Raw genomic sequence first — 18,620 nt, forward strand, 5'->3', positions numbered from 1 at the left:
AAAACATGTTTTTGTGGGGTATAGCTCAAGTGATAGAGCACATGTACAAGGTCCTGGGTTCAATCCCCAGTACCTCCTCTAAAAAAACCAAGAAATTACTAATACCTAATTACCTACCCCCACTCCCAAGAGGAAAACATGTTTTCATGGAATACAAGATGCTCGTTCTTTTCCATCACTCATAAAACTAGCAAAAATCAAAGTGAATAACTAAATCAGGCAAAATGTGTTCTTTCCTTTCCTTCTTTCAATATCTGCTTAGCAGTGCAGAGTCTAAAGGCACTTGGTAGATAGTCCCAGCTATTTGCTTTGGCCACAAAGGTCTGTAGGATATAGCTCTAACCTGCTTCTCTAACCTCATCTCTTACCACTCACAGTGCTGCAGCTTTATTCGTCCCCCCATGTGATGTTCCTCATGCCCAGTTCCTTCCTACAGCCTTGAAATCTTTGCACCAGCTGCTGCTCCACCTGGAGTCCTCTCCCTCAGGAGAGTGTGGCTGAGTCCTCCTCATTCTCCAGGTCTCAGCTAAAGGATAAACCTCTGAAAGGGGCCTTTCCTGACCACCATATTTCAAGTAGCTCCCCAGAGATATTCTCTGCCTTACCTATCTGTTTATTTCCTTCACAACACTCATCACAATCTTTAACCATTTCATTTTTGATTCACTTCCTTATTAACTGATTAACATCGTGAGATTGGGAACCAGATGTCTTATTCACCCTTATGTTTTCTGCACATGTGTAGTGTTGGGCACATAGTGAGTTATCAGAAATTTTTGTTAAAACCTTTAGTAATCTCAACTATATATATTATATATATATATATGTATATGTATATGTATATGTATATGTATATGTATACACACACACACACACACACACACACACGATACAACCCATTTTCATCTTTCACTTCTAGTTCTGATTCTATAGCTTGTGGATAGGCAAAGCACAGCCATTGGCCACCAAGTTGGCATCTAGTTCTGAATAATCATTATATCTTAGATTTCGGGAATTCTATATCTGCCATCATTTGCTAGCCATATTCTTAATATTTTGAGCTGGCTTGATTTTAGTGGAAAGTCTAGCTAATTGCTACTTAATGTTAGGTCTGTTTTATTGCTGTGGTTTTATTTTAAAGTATTTATAGAATATAAATATTAGACTCCCTTCAGGAAATTATTATTCAGTAAGAGAAAGAGAAAGACTTTCCAAGTTTTCAAAGAAATAGTTTCCATTAAAAACAGTATGTTTCCCCACATAATAATGGTGGAGCCCTAACTGGGCAGTATTCAGCAGCTGGTGAATACATTCCTCTCTGAGACTGTTAGGAATTTTGTGAACCCATTGGTCTGGGCACGAACTTTCAAAGTTTTGGAAGTTGATTCACTAGCACAAAAAATGCAACAGACTCTATTATCTTAACTACTTCAAGTCAATTAATGTCTGTGCTATTGATTTTGATTAAAGATCAGATAGAAATGTGTGGGTGCCATGTGTCTAATATACACACACACACACACAAACATGTGTACATATGTATATTTAAATAGCATAGGTGACAGAATGGCTGTTATTAAAAAGCCCATGAACGATAAGTGCTAGAAAGGGTTATAGCAAAAAGGGAACCCTCCTACACTGTTGGTGAGAATGTAGTTGGGTGCAGCCATTATGGAAAATAGTATGGAGATTCCTCAAAAAACTAAAAATAGACTTACCATATGATCCAGCTATCTCACTCCTGGGCATATATCCAGCGGGAACTCTAATTTGAAAAAATATATGGACTCCAGAATTCATAACAGCAGTATGTACAATAGCCAAGACATAGAAGCAACCTAAATGTCCATTGACAGATGACTGGACAAAGAAGATATGGTATATTTATACAATGGAATACTACTGAACCATAAAAAACAATAAAATAATGCCTTTTGCAGCAACGTGGATGGACCTAGAGATCATCATTCTAAGTGGTGTAAACCAGAAAGAGAAAGAAAAATACCATATGATATCACTCATACGTGGAATCTGAAAAAAAAAGAAAAAAAGAGGACATTAATGAACTCATTGACAAAACAGAAACAGACTTGTAGACATAGTAAACAATCTTATGGTTACCAGGAGAAAAGGGGTGGGAAGGGATAAATTTGAGAGTTTGAGATTTGCAAATGTTAGCCACTATATATAAAAATAGATTTAAAAATTTCTTCTGTAAAGCACAGGAAACTATACTCAATGTCTTATAATAATCTTTAATGAAAAAGAATATGAAAATGAATATACGTATATATATTCATGACTGAGACATTGTGCTATACACCAGAAATTAACACATTGTAACTGACTATACTTCAATTAAAAAATAAATTAAGCAAATAAATAAATGCATAGCATAGGTGAATTTTAATTCATTTAGTGATTAAAACATTGGTATATGAAAGCATTAAAATCATCAGAAGTTACACAGTATTTCAGAAACAGCGAAGTCTATATTTGTATATATATAAACATATGGCTCTTTCAGCAAATTATTTGTCAAAAATAATAATGGAGGACTATGATAGACTTCTATTCACCCAGGTACATTGCTTAAAAAATGTAAAGGAGTGTTGTATACCAATAAGTGATTATATTTATTCACACAGCTTTTGATATTTTGCTTCTATACCTAATACTCCCAAGTTGCTCAAATGGTTCTAAAGATACAGTCATTGTCAGTGCTGCCCTGGAAGCTTTAACTTATGAATGAATAAGAAACATTGACTCTTAACATTTTCTGTGGTTGATTCAATAGAATTTGAAAGGGACTGCCAAGTTATTCAAATTTTTAACATTAGATTTTTCTTAAAGTGAATATTGCCAAACATTCCAGAGGAAACATGAAACATCTTCTTCTATAACCAAAACATTACATTAACTTAAAAATGACTCTATAACAAAAATCTACTCCCAAGATATGATAGAAATGTACTGTCCTAACTTAGGCAAGAAAAAAACCTACATTTTCTCTAGTTGAATGGATAACTAAAGTAAATGGCACCTAGAAAAGCTTTCATTATTTTATTTTGAATAATTTATTTCATAATTAAGCATCCTCAAAATGTATGTGATATGAAACTGATTTCTTTACCAGATGTTCATAGGCACAGTTCACTTAAAATCAGTTATTATACATTGTGTTAAATATTTACTGCTTTGACATCTTTATTATTTTAAAAAAAAACAAAAATAAATGGCTTATCTTTTCTATTTATTGCCTTCATCCATTCAATAATCAAAAACTCTTTATTGAGAATCTATTCAATAAGCTGCTACCCTGTGTAGAAGCTGAGAATTATCAAGAAAACTATGAAGAAATTCTCAAGACCAATTAGGCTTCTGCCTTCAAGAGGCTTCCAGTCAATGTGAACATCCTTGTAAAAAGAGAGGAGATAGCAGAAAGGATATTTGTAAAATAACTTTGTAGAATTCCATTGGTCTCTTCTCCTTACCCTGTCTCCCAAGGCCACTACACAGAGAGAAGCATACAGTGAATTTTGGGGAGACAAGAATTCTTTAGGGAGAATCGGTATGTTTCATTGGTTAAAAATACATTTTATCAAATTTGTTAATGTATTTACCTTTTGATTATCTGAATTATAAAATCAATGTTACTTTCATGGGCTTAGCACTTCCTTTGAACTTAGTCAAACTTGTTTTAAACCTAAAGTCTGCTAAATTTTGTACTTCTGGAAATTCTCTAACCACAAATAACCAACCATCAGAGGTAACTGCCAGCTGCAGTAATGGATTTCTTCTGCATAGTAATTTACAATAGATGTTGGTATTTGCAGTTGGGCTTTAAGAAAGGCATTAAGGTAAGACAAATCCTTGAAGCTAAACTTAAGTTGTTACAGAAACAGAACTTAGATTCCAATGCTGCAGTTGGTTTGGTATAGCATAAACACTGAAAATAACAAAGGTTGTGTATTTACTAGACACTCTAGTACCATTTAAAACTCTATGTTCTGGATGTTTTATCAAAAAATTGAATTAACTCTCATGACAGTAGTCTTTAGGAATGGTTGCATGTTACACAAGATCATCAAACAAAAAAATAGTGGGAAGACTTGTTTAATAGCTGAAGAAATAGAAGTCACATAGGGAGTGTTACAGTTCAGACACTAAAAATTGGGTTAAGTTATGCATTAAGATATACTCTTTTCATACTTAACTTTCATATACAAGTTAAGAAACATACTTCCCCCTTTCCCAATTTTAGGGAAAGACATACATATTTTACCATGTACTTGACACATTTGTAATCAGAAGGTCCCAGTTTAAATTTCTTATTAATTCTGGCCATTTTTCCACTCACATTTACCCATGTTGCACATCTAAAATTTACTCATATACATAAAGAGATTAGTACCAGATATCAAAGATCTAGGTTCTAACTTTTGATCTAAACTCACTGTTTGTCCAGTAGTTTATAACATTTCTTTGAGTCTTGGTTTGGGGTTCCAGAATAAGTAATTGTGATAGTTTCTACCCTTACTAACAGCAGTCACTACAGTTAATTTAGCTTTCTATGAAATGCATGCTTCAAAAGCGAAAGTGGTACGGAAATACAAAGTATTACTCAAATAAGCTGATGATACACCTTTTTCTCTTCCTAATCTGGACTACTATCCCTTCTGGCATTCTTCAGCTCCTCCCCCTTTCAAGATGTTTTCTCTAATTAAGGGACTCTCATGTACATCTCTGGCAACCATCACCATATTAAGCTCCATCTACTAACCATCAATTTTTTGATATTTCATAAAGTATGCAAAATCAATGACCCCAAGCCATGTTTAATTTTTAGATCTTATTCTCTGTACTTTGCCCCAACCCTCCAACTGCAGACTTTTCTTCAGCCATCCCTCTCCTTTCTATTCTCTGACTAGAACTCAGAACACACCTCAAATTCTCTTACTCGTTCAATTCACATTCTGTTGGTCAGCATGTTTGATTGATGCTGTCTCCTAAGCATTGGATGATGCATCCCTTCCTTACCACATGACACTGCCTCTGCTATATTTTAAGCCATCATCAGTCTCTTTACCTTGATCACTGCATTCATCTTCTCCTAATTTCTGTGCCTGCAATGCTGCCAGGTAAATTGCCTTTCTAATACAAATATGATCATGTCACTCACGAACTTGAAGTCCTCCAGATCTACAGAACAGTTTCCTTGGCAGAGCCCACAACGTGTTCCATAGTTTAGATCTACCCTGTGCTTTCAGCTTTCTTGATGTCTCATATCTCCATTAACGTCTACTTAAGCATCAGTCACGTGGACCTCGTGCCAGGCTCCTTCTGGGTACAGGTAGTTGTGTTCCCTCCTCTAGCTCTGCCATAGCCGCTTACGTACTGATAACTTCAACACATCTTCTAAGATTAAGTTCAAATGTTAGCTATTCTGTGAAACCTCCCCGCCACCCACACCTCCACTGTTCATATAAAATTATAGTACAAAAACATTGTTTGAAAAAAAAAGTGATTCAGAAATAGAAAATAAAGTTATTAATTATTAGAGTGGAAAAAAAGAAGTAGCATGACAAAGTAGAAGTCTATTTTCTGTTTTAGAATCGTAAGATTTTAAGGCTGAAAGGACTGTTACAGTCAATCCAGAACAAAGTTTTCTGTGGTTTCCATATAAAAAGTAAAAACTCTTGCCTTAAGATGAAGTTTGGGAAATCTGTATCTAGTTGTGTAACACTAGCTGCCTAATTTGGATGATCCTTATACAGCATTCAAGAAAGCGAACACCACACCACTCAACTGAAAAAAACATCTAGGATCACGGAATCTGAGCTTCATAGTCTCGATTCTTCTTGCTTCACCCAGCATAATACTTAAACCTTCCTGAAGAGACAAAGTTTGCCATATTTGTACCAGCCCATATTCAAAATACTGATTAAAGGCAAACAGGAATTTTCTTTGCCAGTGAGGACCATATGTCTTCTTTACTTTTTCAAAACCTATTTTGTTAAAAGCTTTTGTCTAAAATGGCAAAATATGAAAAAAAATCAAGCAAAAAGAATGATTGTACTATAGTGTACGAGTTGACTGTGCTATAGTTCATCAGTAAAAATTTTAAAGAGGGACTTGAGCAACATACTTTGGCATATCTCATAATCTGGGGGGAAACTGTTACCAGTCATGGGACCCACCAGACCCCTCTCTTGGAGACGTTTACAAACATTCAACCCCCAATTTTTAAAATAAAATTTATTTTAAGGTGTATCAGTTTTTGAGGCTCTGAACATGTGAATCATGTTTCTTTTCATAACTAATCTTATTTAAAGTTATAACTAACAAAAATTTCAAGGGGCTTAAAACTACAATTGTGTTTCCTTTGAGCAACTGCATTTCAGAGATAAAGATAGACTGGTGTGGACCAATCCAGTCCATCTTAATTTAAATTCAGAGTCACTTTCTACCCTGAGCTTGGAGTGACTTACTTTCAAATTGAGGTCTACCTTTCCATAGACAGTTCTTATGAAAATGTTTTACAGGTCTTTACACCTCTCGCTTTTTGAAATGGGTCAGTTAAATTCTGAACACATGGGGCACTCTTCACCCCTTTCTTTTTTAGAGTCTTTCCCCTCTTAAAAGATGTACACATTTTCTGCAAGTCTCCGGTGCTGGACTTACTGGCAAGAAAAATGACCCTGTTACTTGGAAGGCAGTATTCACTGACAAGTCCCCCAGGTCCTATAATGTCTAAACCTCCTGTGCCACTTTATATGTCCGCCCCGCCCCACAGAGGCGCATGTACAGGAAAAGCAGACTTCCCTTCCCCCACACATTTCCTCAGCTTATTTACAAAACGTCTTGGAATGAGAATGAGCTGCTTGTGGTTCCTGTGGCTGATTCAGGGATGGTTTCCTCTAAGCAGAGGATGCTGGTCAACCAAGTTGACCTGCAGCTAACCCGTGCACCCCTGTGGTAAGGCTCATTGGGATTATGGGGACCACTTCTAGCTGAGTCTGGTGGGATTCATTTTTGCAGTAGAGAACTTAGCAATAATCAAACATCCCTGTGAAGACAGGCTTAATAATAGCAAGGTCTCTCCCATCACCGACGGAAGTCAGAAATACACAGGGATGCACTTGCACTCTTGGGCATCAACCTTGCTGCTCATAAGGGTCAGGATCATTCCTTTCTGGATTTCTGAAGGGACAATAAAGCTATCAATATTGTAATGGAATAGAGAAGACATTAAGAGAAGAACTCCTCCTCAACACCAGATAAGCGAGAAACACACCTCAGTCAGCAGCTCTCTGTCAGCTCTCACGTACGTGTCCACGACCAGTTGGTAGTCGTCAAAAGGGTTTGTTAAAGTTGTGAAGCTCCCAAGTAAACATGAATATTCCAAATGTTTGTTTATATTTGCTCAAATATGCTAATGAGTAGTCTCACCACACACATTGGTGACTCTTAGAAACCTTGAAATTCTTAGGAATATCTGTAATAGTAGCCCTTAGTATGGACTGGTCACTTCCTCACCAAATATACACTTCACTTAAGTAAATGAAAGATGAGGGCATAGAAACTATAAGGCCTCTCTCCTAAATGATCAAATGTTGAATATAACTTATTTTAAATAGTATCACAAATACTCACATGTGATCTAAACTGCTAGTAAGATAAACCTCACATTTTCACCATCATATCCATTTAAACTGAAAAATATTAAACTCGTGATGGAAGAAATATTTCAGGAGAGAGTTAGCAGAGAGGGAAGGTGCTGAATAGCTACATGGTTGCAGAATTAATTCGCATTGGATCAAAGAGTAAAATTGTGTTCTCTAATAGACCACAGTTGAAAAACAAATATCCTGGAACATACTGTCCTTACTCAAATTAAGCCCCAGTCTATGTTGTCACCTTTGCTTGAAGAAATTAGAGACTTGAGCTTATCATCCACCACATAAGTGAAAAGCAAAACTAATGTGTATTGATATCAGCGAACAAGCACAAAATATCCCAGTCTCTAATCTGCCAAGGTGATAGTTCAGTGAGGATATTTCCGCTGGGTATATACTATCTATAAATATTTTGAGGCAATATATTCTTATTTTTCAAATGCTCACATTTTAAGAACTTTGGAATTAAAACCAACGTATGTATGTATTAAAGGGAAATTCCAGATCACTGAAAAGCGAGGGAAGGATTCCTAGCCTATTCACCCATTGCCACCAAATTGAAAGCGAATGAAAGAAAATGTATGTCCTGCCCAGAGAATGTCACTGAACTTCTACACTGGTGATTTAACCTTTGTTTTTGTCTTTCTACATTTGTCCCCCTAGTGCATCCTAACGTCAGTCAAGGCTGCCAAGGAGGCTGTGCAACGTGTTCAGATTACAATGGGTGTTTGTCATGTAAGCCCAAACTATTTTTTGTTCTGGAAAGAATTGGCATGAAGCAGATCGGAGTGTGTCTCTCTTCGTGTCCAAGTGGATATTATGGAACTCGATATCCAGATATAAATAAGTGTACAAGTAAGTGCCTACACAAAATTGTGTTTTTATCTCATCCTTGGGTACTTTCCAGATTTGAAATGGCCTCTAGTGTATTTGTGATATTCAGTGTTAAGTAAATAATAATATTTATCTGATAATTAGGTTAAAGCATACTTGGACTTCATCTCTAGGGCAGGAAAATTTTTACCACTGAAGAAAAACACTCCAGTTCTGAGGAGCATTTTTTTTTTTTCATTGTAAAAACAAAACCCGAGAACATGGCTATTATTTATTGAACCTGTAGAAAAGCGCTGCAGGAACCAGTGCCACCCGAGTCCCCACCACCATCACGGAATGCAAGCGTGCAGTGACTTAGGAAGCACGTCAGCTGCTTCTGCTCCAAGGACTCCCGTCCAGCAGCTGAAACACTTACTGATCACTTGGAAATAAATGTTGAAAACGCCCTCATATCACTTCTCACCTGGACCCTGCAAGTCTTCTTTCCACACTGCAGACCCAGTAACCTTTCAAAATGTAAATTAGAAAATGTCACTCCTCTATCACACACCACATCTAGCCCTGCCTTCCTCTCCAAACTCGCCTCCTGCGGCTGGCCCTCGACCACTTTGCACGAACCTCACTGGCCTTCTTGCAGGATCTTCCCACCTCAGGGCTTTTGCAATGACTGTTCTAGGCTCACCACCCGGCAGTTTGGGAAGCTCTTTGCTTGGCTGGCTCTCTCCTTTCATTCTAGATTCTGTGCATATGTCGCCTTCTCAGAGAGGCATTATACCTCTTATCCAAAATCATCAACCCCTTCCCCTTATCAGTCATTTTTCCTCCCTTTTTCCTACCTTTTGTTTTTGTTGTCATTTTTTTTCCAGAGTACTTATCACCCTGGAATCACACTGCCTGTTTCAAAAAACCACGCTGCTCTGTGTCCTGAGCCAATTACATAATTTTTCTGAGCATCAGTTTCCTTATCTGTAAAATGGAAGTCATAATATGGGCTACTGCATTGGGTTATTGTATGGTTTAAATGTCTTAATATTGTAAAATACTTGCAGCAGAGTCTGACTTATCGTAATCACCATATAAGGGTGAGCCATCATTATTGTCCATTGTTATCTCTCCTCCTAGAATGCAAGCTTTGTGAAGGATGGACCTTCTCTCTCTGCTGTCAACCTATACTTAGAAGAGTGCTTAGCACAGAATGGGCAATCAAATATTTGTTGAATGAACAAATAGGCCTCAAGAGCAGCACAAAGGCAACATCCTAGCCCATTTCATTAAAGTTTTAATGAAACATTTTCACTGTCATTTAATATAAATAGACACTTGGTCTTATAAATATTCTTGTCGAAAATTTTTTCATGAGGCAATAAGTACAATCGTTTTGAAATCAAAACCTGATGTACATCCACTAAACAACGATGGAGGAATCATATAATTTGGCAAATAATTTTGAGCCCTAAATGTGTGTTTGACACAAAAGTTGCATGTGCCTGTGTCGTAAGCATACAGAACTGCACCAACAATCATTAAGTGAAAGTAATGAAAGCATGTTTCTGTTTTCTTTTTTCGTTTTCAGAATGCAAAGCTGACTGTGATACCTGTTTCAACAAAAATTTCTGCACAAAGTGTAAAAGTGGATTTTACTTACACCTCGGAAAGTGCCTTGACAATTGCCCAGAAGGGTTGGAAGCCAATAACCACACCATGGAGTGCGTCAGTATTGGTGAGGAGGAGCGCTAAGGCTTAGGAGGGATGGGAAACACCTGAGATGATAATGTCAGTCTCCGTGGGAGTGATGCTCCAAGCCCCATCTCACAGACACCGGAGGGACTGCCTCTAACAGGCTCTCCCCTCTTCTTCACGAAGATGCCATCTTAATGAGCCTTACTCAATATGTGTAACAGTAAATTCAACACCCTGTGGGTGCGCCATTATTTCTTAGGGACTGTCGATAACTGTTTCAACTATTCTGATCCTGATAGATTTATTTCTTTTCATTAGTTAATGAAATTTTATGTATAGTAATTTATAGCTGTACCTACATATTTAATCTTGAACTACATTTCCACCTTAGGTTAAAGTTCCCGCCTAGGTCTAATGTCAACCAGTGATTTTCCAAAAGGAGGAAACATATTCTCTGAATACATCCCATTACTACTTAGTAGATGGATCAAAGACTCAGAGAACTGGATCTGATATGGTTAAAAAAAAAAATCTCAGTTTTCTTCTCTCACACTGCTTTGCTGAAATACCCTGCTTGCCCAGGTTTTCAGAAACAAGGAGAGGATTTTGGACTTACTCAAACTGACAGAAGGACACAGTCCCAGGATCTGATTTATTGCAGGCTGAGTTTCCTGGAGGAGAGGTTCCTCAGACAAGTTGTTTGTCTAAATAACGGATCACTGTCAGGCTATATTTTTCCTCTTTTAAATGGTATGCAGCTACCACAGCTACGAGTTTGATGAACAGTTGGGGAGCAGATGCTAAACCAAATGGGGAGGCTTCACACTAAATCTCAGAATCCCCTGGGCAAGAGCTGCAAGAACCTTTGATGCTGCACTGATGTTGGCACATGAACACAAATGTCCCCTTGATTCGGTGCAAGATAGTGTCCAGGACACCCCTAGGGTCCCCACAGACAGACCCACTAGAATCTACAGAACTGGAGTAATAACTCCGAAGGGGAAGTTTAACCACTTCACGTCCACATGAGACTCTTATTTCTAAACAAAGTTTTTGCGGGAATGAAACAAATAGATGATATTTTAAAGATAATTTCAGAAGCATCTGGAAAGCTTTCCTGAAACAGTTCATGGCTCAATTTGGTTCAGTCTTTTTTTTTTTTTTTTTCCTCTAGTCACTAAAAACACAGGAAAATAACTTAGCAAACAGGGTAAAAGGTGCATGAGAAAGCACTTGAAGTTCATCTCTCTGTAGATCCTGAGGGCTGACGATTAGAGGTAATAGGTTCCAAACTGTGGAGAAAATAGGAAACAGTTCTGTGGAATATGCAAGGACAGACATTCAGGATGAGCTGCAGAGAGTTTGTGGTATCGTCCCACCCGGGAAAGGGACAAATGTTCAGATTTTCTCAGTTGTTAAAAGTCTTCAGAGGCCATTTATCTTAAATGTGTTCGTGCTTTCCTGTCAGAAAGAGCATTTAACACCTGGAGCTGCTGGAACAGCTATTCAAGCTTACCGGTAATTCATACTACTGTTCAGACAAAGATTATTTTGTAACACAATCAAATTTAATAAATTTATATATTTTAGAATAGGGGTTAGCAATCTAAAAGCCAGTTAGTGAATCTGGCTCACAGAACGGAGAGGTATAAATGACCTAGGACATAGGAACAGGCAAATCGGCAGCTTTAGTTCCGGGCTGGCTCTTGTTGCTTTCTCTGTAAGAGGTGCCTCCCGAGCATGGTGTGGGCCATGCCCATGGGCTTGCCTCAGAATTTTATGAAAGATGATGACCTGCTTGATTATCACCAAGGAGCATTAAAGCCTATTCCTTTAACGAGGACCCAGAGAGCGGAAACGGTGATCCCAAGGACACAGTGTTATTGTGTTGTGCTATTGTCAGTGCTATAATTAGTACCTCAACCCTAGCTCTCTAGGGCAGAGGTTGAAGAAGATGACTCTCTTTTTGCTAAAATCTATCCTGTATGACTTGCTTCTTACTCAGATTTTAAATTGAGAGAACGTGTCATAAACAGAGAAGACACCCCCCTCACACAGAGCTAGGGTGAAAGGCTTAGGTCACTACATATCCACTCCCCATGCTTTGCAGGTCGAATTAAGCATTAATGGCAGTGGAATCCAGTTTTATAGGAGAACACATTTTCTTCCACTTTGTGCTCCAGATATTTGCTTCCTTTCTACACTGTCATTCTGTCATCCTCATTGCTCTTCTTGGAGAGCTGGCCTTGCTCAAGTAGTCACAGAGGGAAGATACCAAGCTCCAAACAGTGAGCAGCGAAGTAGACGGCCCTGCAGTGGTTCTCTCTGGAACCATGCAGTCAGTCAGCAAGGATGAGAACACACAAATCGTGTTGGGGTGAGACCACTACTGGCGGAAGAGCCAATTCAAATTTTCTCCCCGTTCAAGAATCCCTTTTACAGCATTCCAGGCTGATGATCAGCCACAGCATGAACACTTCCAGGGACAAGGAGCTAATTACATTTTTGAGACACTTGTTTCATTAGTGAACAGTTAAACATTTCCAATGTTAAGATTGTTCTTAATACAACAGATAGAAGAAATACAGAAGTTGAACAGTTCTAGTTTTTCTTAATTACTTCTTAACAAAGGGTGTTCCAGTTCTACATTGTTCATTTAATGACAATTTTATATGACTTTAATCATCCTTTTCTGTTGTCTTTGCAGAATTTCCTTTTTTTTTCCCCAGAAATATGTTTTGGACACTAACATTAAAGGTTCACAAAAGACTCTAGTCTTTTGCAAAGAAAAATTCTCCTCCTTTCAGGGCTTTTAAACTGCCCCATCTTATTAGAGCTCTTGATTATCTGCACTCATTAGTTTTGAATATATTTCCATCTTCTTCTTCTTCAATGGAATAATCTAAGATTGTCATTAAAATTTCATTTTTTAGAACTATTCATCCTCTGACTAAAGACTCATAGCTACCTAGGTTGTAATTTGTAAGATCTGTTTTTCTGAAGCCTAGCTTAGACATAACATTTGCCTAGACCACCTTTGCGCTTACGAAAAAGAACCAACGTTTTGGTCATTTCTACATCATATAATTTTTCTAATTTAGTTCTCATATTTCTGGCTTTAAATGAATCCTGGACAGAGTTACAGCTTACAAATTTGGATTTTTATTTTTCCATTTGCTTTCTTGGAAGTGTTTTTAATTGTATGTGCTCAAGATTGCCTGCTTTTTAATGACTAATATTTATCGGGATCAGAGATATGACCTTAACTAGCAAGGGATTATATCATTAAGTGACTTGATTTCCCTACTCTTTAACCAAAATTATAATGGTATAACTGAGCATGAAGACTCTTTTTGAAAGTGGTTCAGTAAAGTTCATGTAAGTTCATAGAAACTTATACTCACTCATCTAATCATTTCCATTTAACTCTGTTTTGCATTCAGATACCTGAAAGCGACTGAAAAAAAATGTGAAAATAATGTACGATGAATAATTTTAAACTTCAAAAATGTTTAGATTATATTTCTTAAGCTTGTATGAAAAATAGTATTCTGCTCTAAAATAAGGATTCTTTAAATCAGAAGGCAGTAAGAAAGGTTACTGGAAATTTGTTTTGTGGAAAGAGAGTCATATCATATGAAAGAATTACTATTGCAAGCTGTTCCAGTTGTTGTTAAGTTAGGAAGTTCTATGAACACAAATATAAGATGTTTATTTTTGTGATAAGCACAAAAATCTAAGACCTTGGAAAACCAAGATTGAAAAAAAAAAAAGAGAGAGAGAGATTAATACATACAGAAAAAGGGGAAAATCTACAAAAGCAGCTTTAGAAAAGGTACATCAGTTGATCCTAGAAATCAGTCAGGTCAAGTGAATTTTAGAAGCAGTTTATCAGCTGAAATTGACCCGGAATTCACTTAACCTAGATGCTGCTATGGCTGATCCACACCCATTAATTAAGGATAATACTTCAGTACTCAACAGCATGTGAAATAGAAAAGGCAGTGAATTGGAGGCCAAGGACCTGGATTCATATTTTGCTTAACCATTCTCTAGCACAGAAGTTCTCAAAGTGCGTTCTCAGTACCTGCAAATCAGCATCACATGTATTATTAGAAATGCAAGTTCCCAGGCCCCAGCCCAGACAACTGGATCAGAAGCTCTGGGTGGGGAGGGGTCCAGCATTCTTTGTTTTAGCAAGCCCTCCCTGCAGGTGATTCTGTTGCGTGCTAAACTCTGAGAAACAATTTTCTAGTATGTAATAATGACTAATCTGTCAAGTTACGGTCAGGATCAATCAGTAATTGTAGCACTGCTCTAGCAATAGTAAAGCAGTGGTCTGGTCAGTTGTGAGTAATTATATAAGTGCCTAGATTAATCGAACTACAGTGGAAAGTAAACTCAATGCAAGAGTGAGGTTACCTGAGAATATGAGTACTAAAAAGTGGAAAACATTGTATTCCTACCTCTCCCTTTCTCTTTGTTTTATCTTTAAGTCGTCTTGCCCAGCTTTGTTCTGCAGGATTTCTGCTCAGAACTGGGGCAAGTATTGATGGAAGCAAGTCTTTTTGTTTGTTTAACAATTGTGAAACTATGTGTGAGCAAACTGAGGCTGTTCCTGGCGTTCTGTTTCAGTGCACTGTGAGGCCAGTGAATGGAGTCCTTGGAGTCCGTGCACGAAGAAAGGAAAAACGTGTGGCTTCAAAAGAGGGACTGAAACACGGGTCCGAGAAATAATACAGCATCCGTCAGCAAAGGGTAACCTGTGTCCCCCCACCAGTGAGACAAGAAGGTGTACAGTGCAAAGGAAGAAGTGTCAGAAGGGAGAAAGAGGTACAGTCGTACTGACAACATGTGCTTGTTTGCCCCCTTGTGATTTGATGCAAATTTCACTTTATTTCTTAGGAAACATTATCACTCATATCTAAAAACCTTAAAATGTGTACCAGACAAAGAATAAGTTGGCTGCAAATTATAGAATATTGAGGTGGTCATTTTAAAAACTGGAGTTTGATACGAGGACTTTAAACTACACAGAAGTGTGCTAATTGAATTCCGGTGAGAGGGGATGCGTTATAGGTGTTCATGCCTGTATCTTCCTTTGGGGTCATTATCTTTCCTATTATCCACCTTCCCAGTGCCTAGAAAACTTACAGGAAGCCTCATGAACACAAAGTCTAATAGCATTTGGTGCACGACTGTGATGAATGTCAGCCATCAACTGATCCCTTTCCTTATTGCCTACAAACCAAAGCCGTGCCATGAGGTTTAAGCTTTTGTAGCTAAACATGTCTTAAATGTTACATAGGATTTTTAAAATATTTAAAATGGATGTATGTCTTTAATACTGACTTTATAGTTGAAAAGAATGACCAAGACTATGTTTTATAAGTATAATACAAGCATTAATGACATTTTATCCCCAGATTTTTTTTTCACAGTACATTAACTTTATATATTAGTTTACAGAGCCTAAAAGATCAATATTAAAATAACTCTGTGTCAGGGCTTGTTCTGAAGTCTTATGAGTGTCAAGGGAAAATATACTATTTAACATGATGATTTAAGGTGATGAAACTTTTATTTAGAAGATTTGCAGTTGTTGACTTTAAAACATAATTTTTTTATATTTCTCACTAATGCCTTCAGCACCTCTGCCTACAAACATGTAGCTTTATATAACTATTGGCAGCCATTGGGTGAGCCTATAAATGATCTTCTCAACTAATTGCAGCTTGAAAGGAGTTTGGCTGAACTTATAGTTGAACTTCCTTTGCTTATTTCATTCATTAGGTTCATTCGACATCATTTTACTGATTTTTTTCTTTATGGACACACGTATTGCTAAGCGCTGGAGATTTACAACTCAATAGGGCACGATCTCTATCCTGAAGGTACACTCAGGGTCCAGTGGAAGGTTGAGATGTTTAAACACATAATCACAACATCACAGAGTAAGGAAGATGGTAGGTGTGTGAAAAATTTCAGTGGAGGGTGCTGTGCAAACTTGAACTTCGCTCATACAAGAAAGAACTTAGGTTACCTGTACTTTGCAGAGCGCCTTCACTGTACCAAAAGAATTGACCATCATCAAGATGGATCCAGCCTGTTGTTGCCGTTAGTAATAAAGTAGTTAATGTGACAAACTTCTTGAAGACATGAGTTATTTTAAAGAGAACTTCAAGCTTTTGTAAATTTGTAAGAGGTTTTGATTAAAATTAGGTTTAAGGAATGAAAGTTGGCTAGTGAAAAAGGTCTTCCTGGCATTTGTTACCAATTAATTTAAAACATCTTAGATTTTAAAAGTTGGATTTGGAAATCAAATATTTCATCACTCTACTTGTTGGTAAGCTCCACAGCCGTACGTTTACTTATGTTTACTAAATTTTCCTGAAATTTAATGACTTACAGGTGGTCTTTGCTCTTATTATTCTTCCCACAAAAGATTCTACATGACTAATCAGTATTCAGTATACTTTGCTTTTAAGTGAAGAAAATCTCATCCAATTGAAAAATTAAATTATGATGCTAATTACATTTTATTTCTTTTATTTGAGCATGCGGGCTTTTAATATATTTTGCTAGCACTTGACTTAAACATTAACATTGAAAATGCAGGTTTTTAAAATTAGCAACCCACAAACAAGATAAATAACGCTACAAGGAATTTAAAATAGTAACCTGAACATTAGTTTGACCTAAGAGTCCCTTTCTGGTCGTTAGTCTTCCCCTCTGAGTAGGATACAGTGACATTTTACATTTGCAAAGAGAACTTTATACAACTAGAAAAATGTGGGTGCTCTATTCTTTTTTCAAATTTGATAATCCATAGACTACCAAGTAGGAAATACGGATGACATTTATAATTAAATTCAAGATCTAGTTCCATTTTTATTTGATCTTCATTCATCTTTTGATATGTCTGTCACAAGTTTTTTCTCAGGTAGCCTAGGAATGTAAAACAGGAAGGAAGCTGCTCCTCCATTCCTTACTTCTCTAACCTATTAGTTTTCTTACCCTCTCGTAATGGTAACTCAATGTCACATATCCTATCTGAACATGAAGAAGCCAAATAGGAAAGTGATTATGACTTCTGGACATGCCACTCTATCAAATGTCACATCAAAATAATAGCACCACCAGGAGTCTTCTTGTGTATACTGTACATCTCAGAGCCACACCACAGAGTGACAAGCACAACAAAGTGATACAGACATGAAATAGCTATTACTTGAATTGTACCTAACTGCTTATAGATTCATAAAATAACTCTTTTAGGTTCATGGCTTGAGCATTTCCAGATGAGGAAGCTAAAAGATAAGGTTTCTTAAAACAAAATGTAGCCTGAAAATCTTGAATTTAAACTTACATCTATCATCCCTGCCTACGAGGTTAACAATAGACAGAGGTAGATAACTCATGTTTGGAAAAGGTATGGAGCATGTGTTCAGGATTTTTTCTGCTGTGTTGTAATTGCCAAAGGCAAGGTCTCCGGGGAAGAATGATAAGATCCAGAAATGACTTTCCAACATGTACACAAAGAAGAAGCTAAATAGGAGGAACTAGTTTTTAGTAACAGAATGGATCATTCTAGTTGTGAGATGCATGTTAATATAGATGAAATTTTCATATATGTATGAAAATTGGTTGCAAAGTCTTACACATACACACATTTTTCTTTACTGATATTCTTAGAATAGTTATGTAAGTTAATCTGAGGATATAAATGTAATGTCTGTAACCCCAAATCAAAATTTCATCTCATATACTGTTTGTTTGCACATTTGGGATTATTTCCCTTTACCTGACATGCTTCCTTTTGATCAGCCTTAACTTCTTCATCAATTATGAGCTTCAATAAGAAGTTATTACCATTGCAGTAGTTTCTAGTTTGAGCTTAGTTTTAGCTTTCCCAACTAAATTATGTATCTGAAATGTCAAAGGTAGATAACATGTGTTTTAAGAAATTCTAAAGGCTAACATATATATTAGTATCACATGCATTAAACAATATATTGAAATAGAAGTCAACAAGGAGAAAAAGCACTTTCAATGCCACCTTAATTGATTAACTCCTTTGATATATTGGATGTAACCCTCTTAGATAAGAGGAAGTGAAACAGGAGAGGGAAATATGTATGTGTCCACCTTTGATGCAAAAGAGTGATTTTTTGTTTGTGTGGTTCGGGGGTGCAGAGGAAGGAAGATCGCCAAACATGTTTCTCATTCATTTGTACATTCCTTTATTTAATTGAAGAGAATTTCCTATAGATACTGGGTTTTTGAGGCAATTCACAAAGAATGAAAATTTTTTTCCTTTGATGAATTGCACGAAGAAGATTCTGATTAATTACATGTAGTGCATAATCTTGGGATAGAAAAGAGAGAGAACATAGTCATGGAAAAAATGGGGCAGGGTCTACTTTC

At 36.9% G+C, this 18,620-nt stretch overlaps 1 protein-coding gene across 4 annotated transcripts in view; it reads left to right on the forward strand.

Annotated features, from left to right (window-relative positions):
- The window catches only part of RSPO3 (R-spondin 3), a 76,134-nt gene that overhangs the window by 23,906 nt on the left and 33,608 nt on the right, over positions 1-18,620 (forward strand). For all 4 annotated transcript variants that reach the window (XM_032484840.1, XM_032484841.1, XM_032484838.1 and 1 more), the window contains exons 2-4: positions 8,343-8,534; positions 10,087-10,233; positions 14,829-15,026. In XM_032484840.1, the coding sequence (XP_032340731.1) occupies positions 8,343-8,534; positions 10,087-10,233; positions 14,829-15,026 (537 nt within the window). The remainder of the gene's footprint in view (positions 1-8,342; positions 8,535-10,086; positions 10,234-14,828; positions 15,027-18,620) is intronic.

This window comes from Camelus ferus, chromosome 8, assembly GCF_009834535.1.
Source record: "Camelus ferus isolate YT-003-E chromosome 8, BCGSAC_Cfer_1.0, whole genome shotgun sequence".
In the NCBI taxonomy this organism is placed as follows: domain Eukaryota; kingdom Metazoa; phylum Chordata; class Mammalia; order Artiodactyla; family Camelidae; genus Camelus; species Camelus ferus.